At 33.3% G+C, this 12,443-nt stretch overlaps 1 protein-coding gene across 2 annotated transcripts in view; it reads right to left on the reverse strand.

The window, feature by feature from the left end:
* Positions 1–872: 872 nt before the first annotated feature.
* LOC143249374 (gamma-aminobutyric acid type B receptor subunit 2-like) overlaps positions 873–12,443 on the reverse strand; it is a 321,015-nt gene continuing 309,444 nt past the window's right edge. For both annotated transcript variants that reach the window (XM_076499120.1, XM_076499119.1), the window contains 3 exons: positions 10,053–10,140; positions 7,133–7,530; positions 873–2,222 (listed from right to left, as the gene is read on the reverse strand). In XM_076499120.1, the coding sequence (XP_076355235.1) occupies positions 1,939–2,222; positions 7,133–7,530; positions 10,053–10,140 (770 nt within the window). In that variant the 3' untranslated portion in view covers positions 873–1,938. The remainder of the gene's footprint in view (positions 2,223–7,132; positions 7,531–10,052; positions 10,141–12,443) is intronic.

Below are 12,443 nucleotides of genomic sequence, written 5' to 3' on the forward strand. Positions count from 1 at the left end.
TCACGAATAATCTGTAACGAAAACCGAGTAATGTTGATGAGGAAAACAGGAGAAAGAGGAATATCCTGTCCATAGACAGAAGTATGTACTACACAGAAATATCCTGTCCATAGACAGAAGTATGTACTATACAGAAATATCCTGTCCATAGACAGAAGTATGTACTATACAAAAATATCCTGTCCATAGACAGAAGTATGTACTACACAGAAATATCCTGTCCATAGACAGAAGTATGTATTACACAGAAATATCCTGCCCATAGACAGAAGTATGTACTACACAGAAATATCCTGTCCATAGACAGAAGTATGTACTATACAGAAATATCCTGTCCATAGACAGAAGTATGTACTACACAGAAATATCCTGCCCATAGACAGAAGTATGTACTACACAGAAATATCCTGTCCATAGACAGAAGTATGTACTATACAGAAATATCCTGTCCATAGACAGAAGTATGTACCATACAGAAATCGCCTGTCTATAGACAGAAGTATGTACTATACAGAAATATCCTGTTCATAGACAGACGTTTGTAGTATAACAGTATAAAGTTGGTAGAATAACTACAAACACAATCAGCTAAGAAGAAGAATTTCAACGACGTTAGACAATCTAAATATCCTTACTGGGAATAAGCTTGTTGTGTTATTTATCCGTGACGGGTGTTGAGAACAACTGACATTATGCAAATCCACCGATGGCTCAAAAGTAAGCCTGAAGGTTCATAACACTAGAATTATGGATTTGTGCCTTAAAAGATTATATTGAAAGTTAGGATGCTATATGAAACACTTTAGTTCAAATTATATAAAGATATACAGATCGTGATTGGTTGAAGACCAGAGTTTATGCAAAGTCTGGCTATTTATTTTACACTGCAGAGCTGTACAAGAAGTTATTTGTGTGTCTCCAACAGGGATCGAATTTCGAATTTTAACGATACAAGTTATCAAAGTCACTGCTTATTTAACGGGGAAGTTGAATATGATTACATTACATTCTATGGAAAAAGTATACATATATTCTTTATTCCAAGTGTGTTAGCTAAATTAACATAGCATTGCTTTTATGTATAAAAATAAAAACAAAATTAATATAAAAATTAAAGATATTCATCGAGTTTTAAACAAGGATATCGAGTTGTGTCTTATCTAAAGTGTACAGATATCAGTTGCATAACACAGGACAATAAAACACGAGAGGTTTACAGGTATGTTTTAATACAATAATTAAATTGTAATAACTCTTTACTGTATTTATTCACTACGATCTTGATTTCTTGGACAGCTGATGTATAATAAATCATTTTAATTGTTTTTATGTGAAGATATACTACAATATAAATCAACACCAAATAAAGAAAGGTCACACATGTTACAAATATCCCTGTTTTTAAATACATTAAGCGTGAATTTAGTATTTTGAAAGACTTGACATTTTGTCTGACTTTTATCAGTCAGGTACGAATGATAAGAGACGTTTCGAGTTACACCAAGTGCTACCAACCATTCTCACAAAACATTAAATATAATTAGACGTTTGAAAAAATCGTGACCAATTTCATACATCGTCCATGTTTGTTTAGTGTTTTTTGATATCTATGTAATTCTTTGTTCACGAATCGCACACAGAGCTCACTTGATTTCTGAGAGATTGCGCGCTTCGCCAGAGATATATCCACATTAATGAACACAGCCACTAGACGGAAATAATAATAATAAAAACTCGGCGTTTCGAAAAGTGACCTTATTATCTCATGCAATGTTCAAGCACATAAACATAAATTTATGAAGAAAGAGTCTATATTCCCCGTAATAGGACTCATGATACACGATTCCATCTCATATCTTATTTGTTGATCAAGTAAGAGTGCGTTTTGATAAAGATCGTTTTACTATTAGAGTTTCACTCCCTGAACTGGAGCAGCTTTCATAAGTACTCCACGATATCACACCTTACAGATGGGAATGAAGAGTACAAGGACCCTGAATGGTCTCTAGAAGATTTTGTTGAAGGTTCGTTTTCTTTTAGAATACGATTGAAGTAGGGAAACAAAGTAGGTATCACACCACTATCCGTCCTTCGATTGTGTATCACTGAAACACATACATCACTAGGATTTTCTATATTTGGCGCTGTTAGTGGGCGTAGTGTTCCAAGACATTTCGCTTTCTGTCGGTTGCTTGACTTACTTTCATTTGAGGACTTTATTCCTGTATATAAAAAAATAATAATGATAATACGAAACATACGAAGTTTAAGATACTTTTAATACGTTTCTTTACTGAAAACAAAATCATATTTTCCCAACGATTCATGCTAAAATATTACACTAGTAATAATTATTACAACTTCAAACATTGGTCATTAAATACATTTTTATTTTAAACAGTGTACAATATAAAGATTTATTTTGATCTTAAAGTAAAATAGACTTATTTATACCACAAGTTTGTTTGTTTGTTTTGAATTTCCTGCAAAGCTACTCAAGGGTTATCTGCGCTAGCTGTCCCTAATTTAGCAGTTTAAGACTAGAGGGAAGGCTGCTAGTCATCACTACTCACCGCCAACTCTTGGGCTACTCTTTTACCAACGAATAGTGGGACTGACCGTCACATTATAACAACCCACGGCTGAAAGGGCGAGCATGTTTGGTGCGACGGGGATTCGAACCCGCGACCCTTAGCTTACGAGTCGAACGCTTTAACCCACCTGGCCATGCCGGGTCTGGGCTATTAGTAAAAAGAAAATATATGTTTTTCTCCCAAACGACTCAGTGGTAAATCTGATGGATTTATAATGCTAAAAATCGGGTTTCGATACTCACGGTGAGCACAACACAAAGAGTTCGTTGAGTAGCTTTACGCTTATCAACAGAAACACAAAACTGTTAGTAGCAAAATAATACATAATTGATGCAACCTTGAGTTAATATCAAAATCTTGTAATCATATTTTATCATTTCTTCACGTACCAGAGTGTAACAACAGTAACTTCCATCTAAACGACAAATATAAACTTTAATAACGTTTAATTGAATGTATAATATCCAAACCTACCAGAGACAGGTTATAACTGAAAAATGAAGGTTTATAATAAATACCCACTTAAGTTGTTTTGAATTAAGCACAAAGCTACACAAGGGGACATCGTTGCTCTGCCCACCACAGGTATCGAAACGCGGTTCATAGCGTTGTAAGTCCGCAGACATACCGCTGAGCCACTGGGGGCACCACTTAAGACTGCATTTGATCTTTATATACAAATCTAACTAAAATATACAGTCTTGGATCATGTTTATGACAACCTATTAATTTAATGTTTGGTTTGGCTATTAAAATGCTGTAACATATTTAATAGAAAGAAAAAGAGAAATGTGTCATTAGAATGGTTGATATGCCATAACACTTCCTTTCAAACAATTACTAATCATACATGATCATTCAGTATCACAATCTGCCTTACAAAAAATACTTCCATCAGAAATGTATTATAACAGCAAAGTAAATCTTGCGAGTTTTCCACACAGTAATAGACTTCTCCCAGTGGCACAGCGGTTTTTTATTATTGCTGTTTTCTTAACGCATAGCTACAAAATAAAGAATTGAAAAAATTCTAGTGTTGTAAGTCTAAAAAATCTTACCGATGACCCGGCGGGCAACCTATTGATTCAAGATTTGTTTCACACAGATAAACTACGACTTGCAACGACCACGTTCTCGTGCGTAAGAATCAACAATTCGGGTCTCAATACAACTGGTGAGCAGAGCACAGATAGCCTATTGTGCATTACAAACCGTTCAACTTCAGTGAATAACTTCGGACGTTAGGATTTTTTTTTTGTGCTTAACTTCAAACAAACAAATAGTAATAAAGGTAATTAAAAACTTCAAATTCTGCACTGTTTGAGTTCTTTATTATTGCTGTTTTCTTAACGCATAGCTACAAAATAGGCTCTCTGCACTCTGTCCGTAGCAGGGAATTGAAAACCGGATTCTAGTGCTGGACAAAGAGAGAAAATATATTTTCTGAAACGCTATTTAGATATGCACTACAATAGTTTGAAAGTGACGGTTCAAATGCAAATTTCATCGTTTAAGCCTTAACTTGACAAAGTAGACAGTCCCCAACTGGGACAGCGGTAAGTCTTCAGATTTACAAGGCTAAAATAAAGGGTTTGATTCCCTTCAGTAGACACATCAGATAGCCGATGTAGCTTTGCTATAAGAAAAACATGTTCAATCGAAAGAAATGAAATGACTATTATATTACATAAATTGATTCGATTGACGTAACTGGCTAGAATTATACTTTAATTTCGAATATTATAAACATTTGTCTTCGAATTCCTTAAACTCATAAAATCTAAGTGAGAATCATAAGTTTGCAAGGATAGAATAAATGGCCCGCATAGATTATATTCAGAATAAACATTTTTTTTCTGTTAGTTTATAATTGTACTTGTGGTTCTTTAGAAGATTGAGATTGATGACTTCCATAAGATGAAACTTTACAGAATAAAACATTCGAAACAAATCATTATTTCATTATATCTGACAAAAGTTGAAAATAATTCAGGGTTTTTTTTTTAGGTAATTAGACGCACAAGTAATGCATTGTTGGAGCATTTGAAACAACAAACAAGCATTTTTGAATAATATACTTATTATGGTTAAACTTTTCCTAATTCATTTAATAAAAGCTTAATTAATTGGGCTTAAATAATTATAAAGTAGTCACACTTTGTTACATGAAAAAAAATGGTGATACTACTTGGTGATACAATAGATACTACTTTAATTTTTTTTTTTCTTTCCAAAAGAGACTGTAAATATTCCAGGAAAACGACACACTCTATGTCTTGAAACACAGTGTGCCAAATAAACCAATACACTTTGTTTAAACGTGTACGAGACGAACAGCTGTGCATATGAAAAACAAAGGTCAATTCTCAAAGACCAGGACGTGTTTTGTACTTTATTATTGGGAATTTTCCGCAGCAAAGAAGGCTACTTTTTAAAGGTAAGTTTCCTTTGCAATTCTCAGGATTACTTGTTTTTGTGTAGCACAGGTAAAGGAAATATGTTGAACACTTCACTAGAATAAAAACAACACACTAAAATGTTTACGAAAGGTATTGTGAAAATGGGATATCACAATACATGGGGACAATCGTAATTTCGAAAACAGATCTAAGAATGGAATCCAATTAAAGACTCGAGAGGATCTTGTGATTACTAGTGCCACAAAATGAACAAATCCTTCCTCCTCAAATAATAAAGTATTATTTTGTTTTTTGTAAGATAATAAGATGAAATATTCATAAAACGCAATAGAGTAAGATGTTAGCTTTGCGTAAATACTAAAAATATGATACTTGTTTCGTTAAATAATGAAAATAAAACATTTAACTAAGTGGCCCGGCATGGCCAGGTGGGTTAAGGCGTTCGACTCGTAATCTGAGGGTCGCGGGTTCAAATCCCCCTAGCACCAAACATGCTCGCCCTTTCAGCCGTGGGGGAGTTATAATGTGACGGTCGATTTCCCTATTCGTTTGTAAGAGAGTAGCCCAAGAGTTGGCGGTGGATGGTGATGACTAGCTGCCTTTCCTTTAATCTTACACTGCTAAATTAGGGACAGTTAGCGCAGGTAGCCCTCGTGTAGCTTTGCCCGAAATTTAAGAAACAAACAAACATTCAACTAAAAGAAAAAAACATTGTCACAAACGAAAAGAATTTCAAGAACTTATATCTTTATATATAGTGCGTGGGCTACAAACAAAACTAAAGAGAAGATAATACAATAACAGAAACGAAAAAAATTAGGAATTAGTAAAAGGGTAAACACACTGAACAGCAGGTGAACACGAAGTGAATACCGAATTAATTAAAATATTATGAAAAAAAGAAAAATATTCAATACTATATCCTTAACATTTCAGAAGATTACACAGTACAACATTAACTATGATTATGGACGATTTCTGAACTTTGTCCAATAATTTGATACTTTAAATTTATACGTATATAAATCGTTTAAAAAATTATATATATATATAATCGTTTACTTAAAATAGAGCACTTTATCGAAGATCGTAGGCTTTTCATAATCAGATACTTATTTTTCGAATAATATGTGATGATCATTAGAAGCTTTTAGTCGAGTTACAAGAAACACTCGTAAAAGCAACAATTTAGATTCATTTATATTTGAAAGACTTCATTATACAAGAAAGGATTATTTAACTTAAAATATATTTATACATATGTACAATTAATTTATTTTTGAACTAATTACGTTATTCTAGATAAAAACTTGAAATTACTCATGTAAGTTCTTTATTCTATCGGTTTCCTCTCAGTTGCTCAATAAGTCTGAGAACTTATAATACTAACAATCAATTTTTATAACTGAAGTAAGCATAACACAGATGATCCATAGTGTAGCTTTACATTTAACAACAAATAGCAAACCTCCATAGAATATAAAGAAAAAACTCGAAAGGGTTTTAAAGAGACCCTAAAAATTGAGTGATAATGTATTTTGGGGCTTCTCTGACGTAATGAACCAGTTAATATCAGAATTAATATTAAAATATAAGAAGCCGTTAAAACAGTACCACAATTTCAGATTTTAGAAATTTTCTCATTGGAGTTCCAGGATTGTTAGTGGTGGATACACTGATTTATATACAAATTGAAATAGACATGTAAAGAATCTCCAAAATAAGTATGTAAGCTTACAGTTAAAAAAAACACAAAAAATGTTTGTTGTTGATATTTGTTATTGAGCACAAAGCTACACAAAGGGCTACCTGGGCTCTGCCACCGCGGGTATCGATATACTATTTCTAACGGTATAAATTCGCAAACATACTGTTGTGTCACTTACCGAAAATGAACAAAACATTAGTTGTGCAAAATTATTTTACTGTTATAAAATAACAAAACAAGAATATTAAACGTGATAACTTGCCACTAGTGCATTTTACCTTGAAATTACCTCTTAGAGTGTATCGTTTATCCAAAGTAATTTATTGTTCGTGTTATGATAACATAATGAACAGAACTGTATACAAGCAATTTACGTTAAATTTAACAATTCACAAGTAATTTAACCAAACCTTTATGAATTGCTTTAACATCTAGTTCGTCGTTGTCTTCATCGCATGACGATGACATTCCATTTACGACGGTCTTCTGGTGGAAACTTCTGATAGCTCGAGCGTAGGATGTGTCATCAGATTCTGTAAGGACGTCTCGTTTACGTGTAAGACTACTTTCTGAAGAGCTGGCTGAATCACTACTGCTCTTACAGTCAGATTCTACATGATTAATGGGTTGACTAGTAGTTTTTGCAACTGACAAGGGACGCATTTCTATTATTGTTGTTAAATCATTTTCTCTAAATCTAATTTTTCGGACTTCTGGCGTTAGGGAAGATAGAGTCTTGGAAGAATCATATTTCTGAGCACAATATCTCTGTTTTATATCCTCCACCTGTAGCGTTTCTTGACAGTTTCTGGAGTTGACGACGGAGCGTTAGAAAGCATGCAACAAATATGTGAAAGATCAAGTAGAAACGGCTTTTACTACTAAACTAGCCTCCCATAAAGTTGCGAGAATAAAATCTCGTTTTATACTGAAGTATTAGAAGTAAGCTTTATGAAAATGCGACAAAAAATTACTACACAAGAAAAAGCTGTATAAAATTCTTTATGTCACACAACATATATGCAAAAATATTTAATTGACGCAAAAAAGTAAAAAAATCACTTGTTTGTTTTATTTTAAGCCTGTTATCAGGCAGGTGGTAGTAGAGAGGGCTCGGATTGTTCGTTGAAATGGTGTTTTAAACATCTCCTCATTAGGTCATCAGAACTTTACAGTACTCTACAGTATTTCCTTTTATAACAGTAAATATGTAGTGACTGCGTCACAAGATCTAGTAATGTCGCTAAATATCATAGTAAAAATAATTTTTGGCTCTTCTACTTTTTTTTACATGGTAACTGAAAAACAAAACAGTGATGTCAACCAATTTTACTAAAGTGACATCTTATCAAATGGAGTATCCACTTTTATTATAAGTATCATTAATAACTAGTTGTAATTTTAAAAAAAATTATAAGTCTAGTCTAAACAATGTTATCATTACATTTTGAAGCTAGTTTTTCTACAGAAATTTGTTGTTATTTTCAAAAACTTAAGTACAGGGTGAAACAGAAATTGCTAGCAAATACTAGATAAACGATAAATATTACAGTTAGAGCGTCATTGTATTTAACTCTTGGTTATAAATATAGCCTTCCCATGTCTACTAAAACACTACATTTAAGAAAAACAAGCAAATATATAAAGAAAAACATTTCAAAAGATGGAAGTAAAAGTAGGGATGGCTAGCAACAATCCTTAATAAATAATAAATAAGACAGTAGGATGGCACATCCATCCTCCCTACGTTATAGCACAGGTAAGATTTAACATATAGAAATATATATAACTATTAAATCACAACTGAGTTTAATACATTATATTTTTGTCTGTTAATATTACAACACTGTATAACTCTGCTGTTGTGTGGCGATGATGCAAATGTCATCTTTCCTTGTTAACTTTACTACACTGTGTACCTGTGCTATTATGTGGCGATGATGCAAATGCCATCTTTCCTTGTTAAGATTACTACACAGTGTACCTGTGCTGTTATGTGGCGATGATGCAAAGCCATCTTTCCTTGTTAAGATTACTACACTGTGTACTTATGTGGCGATGATGCAAATGCCATCTTTCTTTGTTAACATTACTACACTGTGTACCTGTGCTGTTATGTGGCGATGATGCAAATCTCATCTTTCCTTGTTAACATTACTACACTGTGTACCTGTGCTGGTATGTGGCGATGATGCAAATGCCATCTTTCCTTGTTAAGATTACTACACTATGTACCTGTGCTGTTATGTGGCGATGATGCAAATGCCATCTTTCTTTGTTAACATTACTACACTGTGTACCTGTGCTGTTATGTGGCGATGATGCAAATGCCATCTTTCTTTGTTAATATTACTACACTGTGTACCTGTGCTGTTATGTGGTGGTGATGTAAATGCCATCTTTCCTGTCTTGTTTGCATTATTTTTGAAGGATTACTGTTAACAATCTTTATAATTACTTCCATTTTTGAAAAGTTATTTTATTTACTTTTATATTATATGTATCACCAATATGGAATTTGAATGATTTACTTTTTCCTATCTCTTCTGTTGAAAGTAAAATACCCAATTCTATCTCTTTGTTTTTACGTCAATAAACAGTCAAGTTTCAGTCTCCTGGTATAAAGTTTCATGGTTTATAAAAGAAAGTCAATTTGATTTGTGTATATAATTCTGTGGACCTTTTAACTTTAGACTTTTATGAAGCTATATGTAAGATAGAAGATAGACCAAGAGTGAAAAAAAAGTATTTAATTATGTAACGGAATATGTGTGTAAATAAATGAACAGTAGTTTTTAGTAGGTGCTGCATGTCTAGTAAAGTGTTAGATGATTGTATACATCATTGGAGTTGTAAAGTTTCATTTTTACATGACTTTACAGACGACATTTAATCCTCTTACAGAACTCATAACTTAGGTTAAATAAAATCATTTAATAATATTTAAGGTCATATTATTCATAGGAAGTTCAAACAAACTGAAACAGCCTTGGATTTATATTTTTTTTTCTTAGGTAGCTTTTAGTGCTTATTTTAAATATTATAATGTAACGTAAACTCTTATTATACTAAAACCAAAATATATTAAATCGCATCACAACGATATGGATATCAGCGTCGGGACAAATAGAACTGAAACATTATGAGATTGAGTGGCTTTACTTCAATAAAGTTAATTATTTAGCATGTCATTACAGGCCTGAATAAAAAAAATTATCTAAAAACAACTGAACAACTATCCCGTACATAAATTGAAAAAGAGTTGTACAAGTCGCTTATCACTGACTAAAATTGGAAGTTTATACTTTTAAGTACATTATTTCCTCCTACCGTGCAACTGAGAGATGCGAATTATTTTCCATGTTGCTTTGGGATGTTTGACTGTTAGAATCTTCTCTAATAAAGCAAGGCTTAACCACTGAAACACAATAAAACATTGTATTAGTTGAATAAGGTCTGACCACTGAAACACAATGAAACATTGCATTAGATGAATGATGTCTGACCCTCTGAAACACAATAAAACATTGCATTAGTTGAACGAGATCTGACCACTGAAACACAATAAAACATTGCGTTATTTGAACGAGGTCTAACCACTGAAACACAATGAAACATTGCTTTATTTGAGCAAGATTTAACCACCGAGCATAATGAAACTTTCCATGTCGTTAGAACAGGGTTTGCTGTTTGCTTAATGTTTGTTTGTTTTAACCACAAAGCTGCACAATGAGCTTCCCGTGTTGTGCTCACTACAGGCATTTAAACCAAGGTTTTAATGTAATAAACGATTTAGCTCCACAGTGGGCTACTTGCACTGTGTCCACCGAGGGAAATCAAAACCCCCATTATTATATTGTAAGTATGTAAACTTACAGCTGATCATTCAGGGACATATTGAATAGGGTCTAACCACCTAAACTAAAGAAAAAATATAGTCGAACGAATACGTCCATACACTAAAATACAACACATTAGTTGCATAAGATCTCATGGAAATCCCGATTCCAAGGAAACATTGTCACTGCATTTCTTAGAGTTGTAGTTAGGTATTTCACGAGGTCCGATATGGCCAAGTGGTTAAGGCACGTGACTCGTAATCCGAAGGTCGCGGGTTCAAGTCCCCGTCACACCAAACATGCTCATTCGTTCAGGCGTGAGGGCGTCATAATGTTATGGTCAATCCCACTATTCGTTGGTAAAAGAGTAGTCCAAGAGTTGACGGTGGGTGGTAATGACTAACTGCCTTCCCTCTAGCCTTACACTGGTAAATTAGGGACGTCTAGCGCAGATAGTCCTCGATTAGCTTTGCACGGAATTCAAAACAAACCAAACCTGTCCATACTCTGGCTGGTCTGAGTGCAAAGTGATTTTCACGCTAGGATTAAAAAATATTTTATTCATGTTGAATTTTTTTATATTAATTTGGATAATTTCTAGAATATTCTAAATAAATATCAATAATTTTTCAATTAAACTTTATATTTTACATATTTTCTCTACTACAACAGGGAAAATAATACAAGAATGTTTTTCCACTCTGTGTGTTTTAGATCCAATGGTTGTGACACAATTGTCAGTTCTCCTGATACTGATGTAGCAGTGCTACGCTGTTGTCATTATAATGTCAATAACACATGAATATTATTCTTTGTTACTGGATACGACTTAAAGGAAAGGTTCATTGACACCCACGACTCTATTTCCTCTGTAAGTGAAGAATTCTGTAAACACCTGCCAGTAGTTCACGTTTTGACAGAATGTAATTCAACAAGTAGTTTATAAGACTCGGCAAAATGAAGCTATTTGCCAAAATCAAAACTCAACATAAAAACTTATGCTTTTTCTTAAACTTATACAACGATACATTCGAAAATCAGGGGTAATATTAGTTAGTATTAAGTTACATTAATTGCAATGAATGTGTTTCACAGTACCAAACTCCCGTTTGAAATCGTTGGTTCATATTCACATTAAAATGGAAAACTTTCAAACTTTTACCTGGATTCATGCATGGTAACCCATTCTATTCCTACAATCTCCAGTTACTAGAGGTTGTGAATATGATGATGCTGATGTATGGCTCTCTGATTTAAATTCGTGAGCAATACTTATATTTCATAGTCAATATCCAATTTCAAACTCAAGTGGTGTTCCTTACGGGACTTTCAACGCCAAGCGTTCCTCAGACTAGAGAGTCTGATTCCACTTAGCAATTACATGATTACTATTACACATCTACTAAAATCGGCAATTTTAAGGAATAAGCACTTCATATACAGAGAATGCTACCTCAATCAGCTAATTAAACCACTATGTCAACTATGATATATTGGAAGGTTTTTATCCCTCGTCTTTCAGTTTTTAAGTTCAATCCATTGTAAAGAGTATATTTTGAAATATTTCCTCTAATTTAAACCCTTCTTAGTTAATTTTTTTAGCTCAGCGAAATTGAAGAACTATAAATAAACAAACGTAGCTCTCTGTACAGAGAAGAATGTATCAAATGTTAACTTCCACACCTGTGAAATTTCTCTGAATATTACAGCTTCAGTTCTGCCATCTGCTTGAAGTTCCACAAAGATGTGTCAGCCAGTATATATACCATTGTCATTCTCAACTTGTGAAGTATTTAAAATCCATTACCAGGGCCATTTTTCATCATTTACTGTCTGATCATGAGTCAAAATAGCACACTGTTTTACGTGCAATTATTTTGTA

The sequence above is a fragment of the Tachypleus tridentatus genome, chromosome 4, assembly GCF_004210375.1.
Source record: "Tachypleus tridentatus isolate NWPU-2018 chromosome 4, ASM421037v1, whole genome shotgun sequence".
Taxonomy (NCBI): domain Eukaryota; kingdom Metazoa; phylum Arthropoda; class Merostomata; order Xiphosura; family Limulidae; genus Tachypleus; species Tachypleus tridentatus.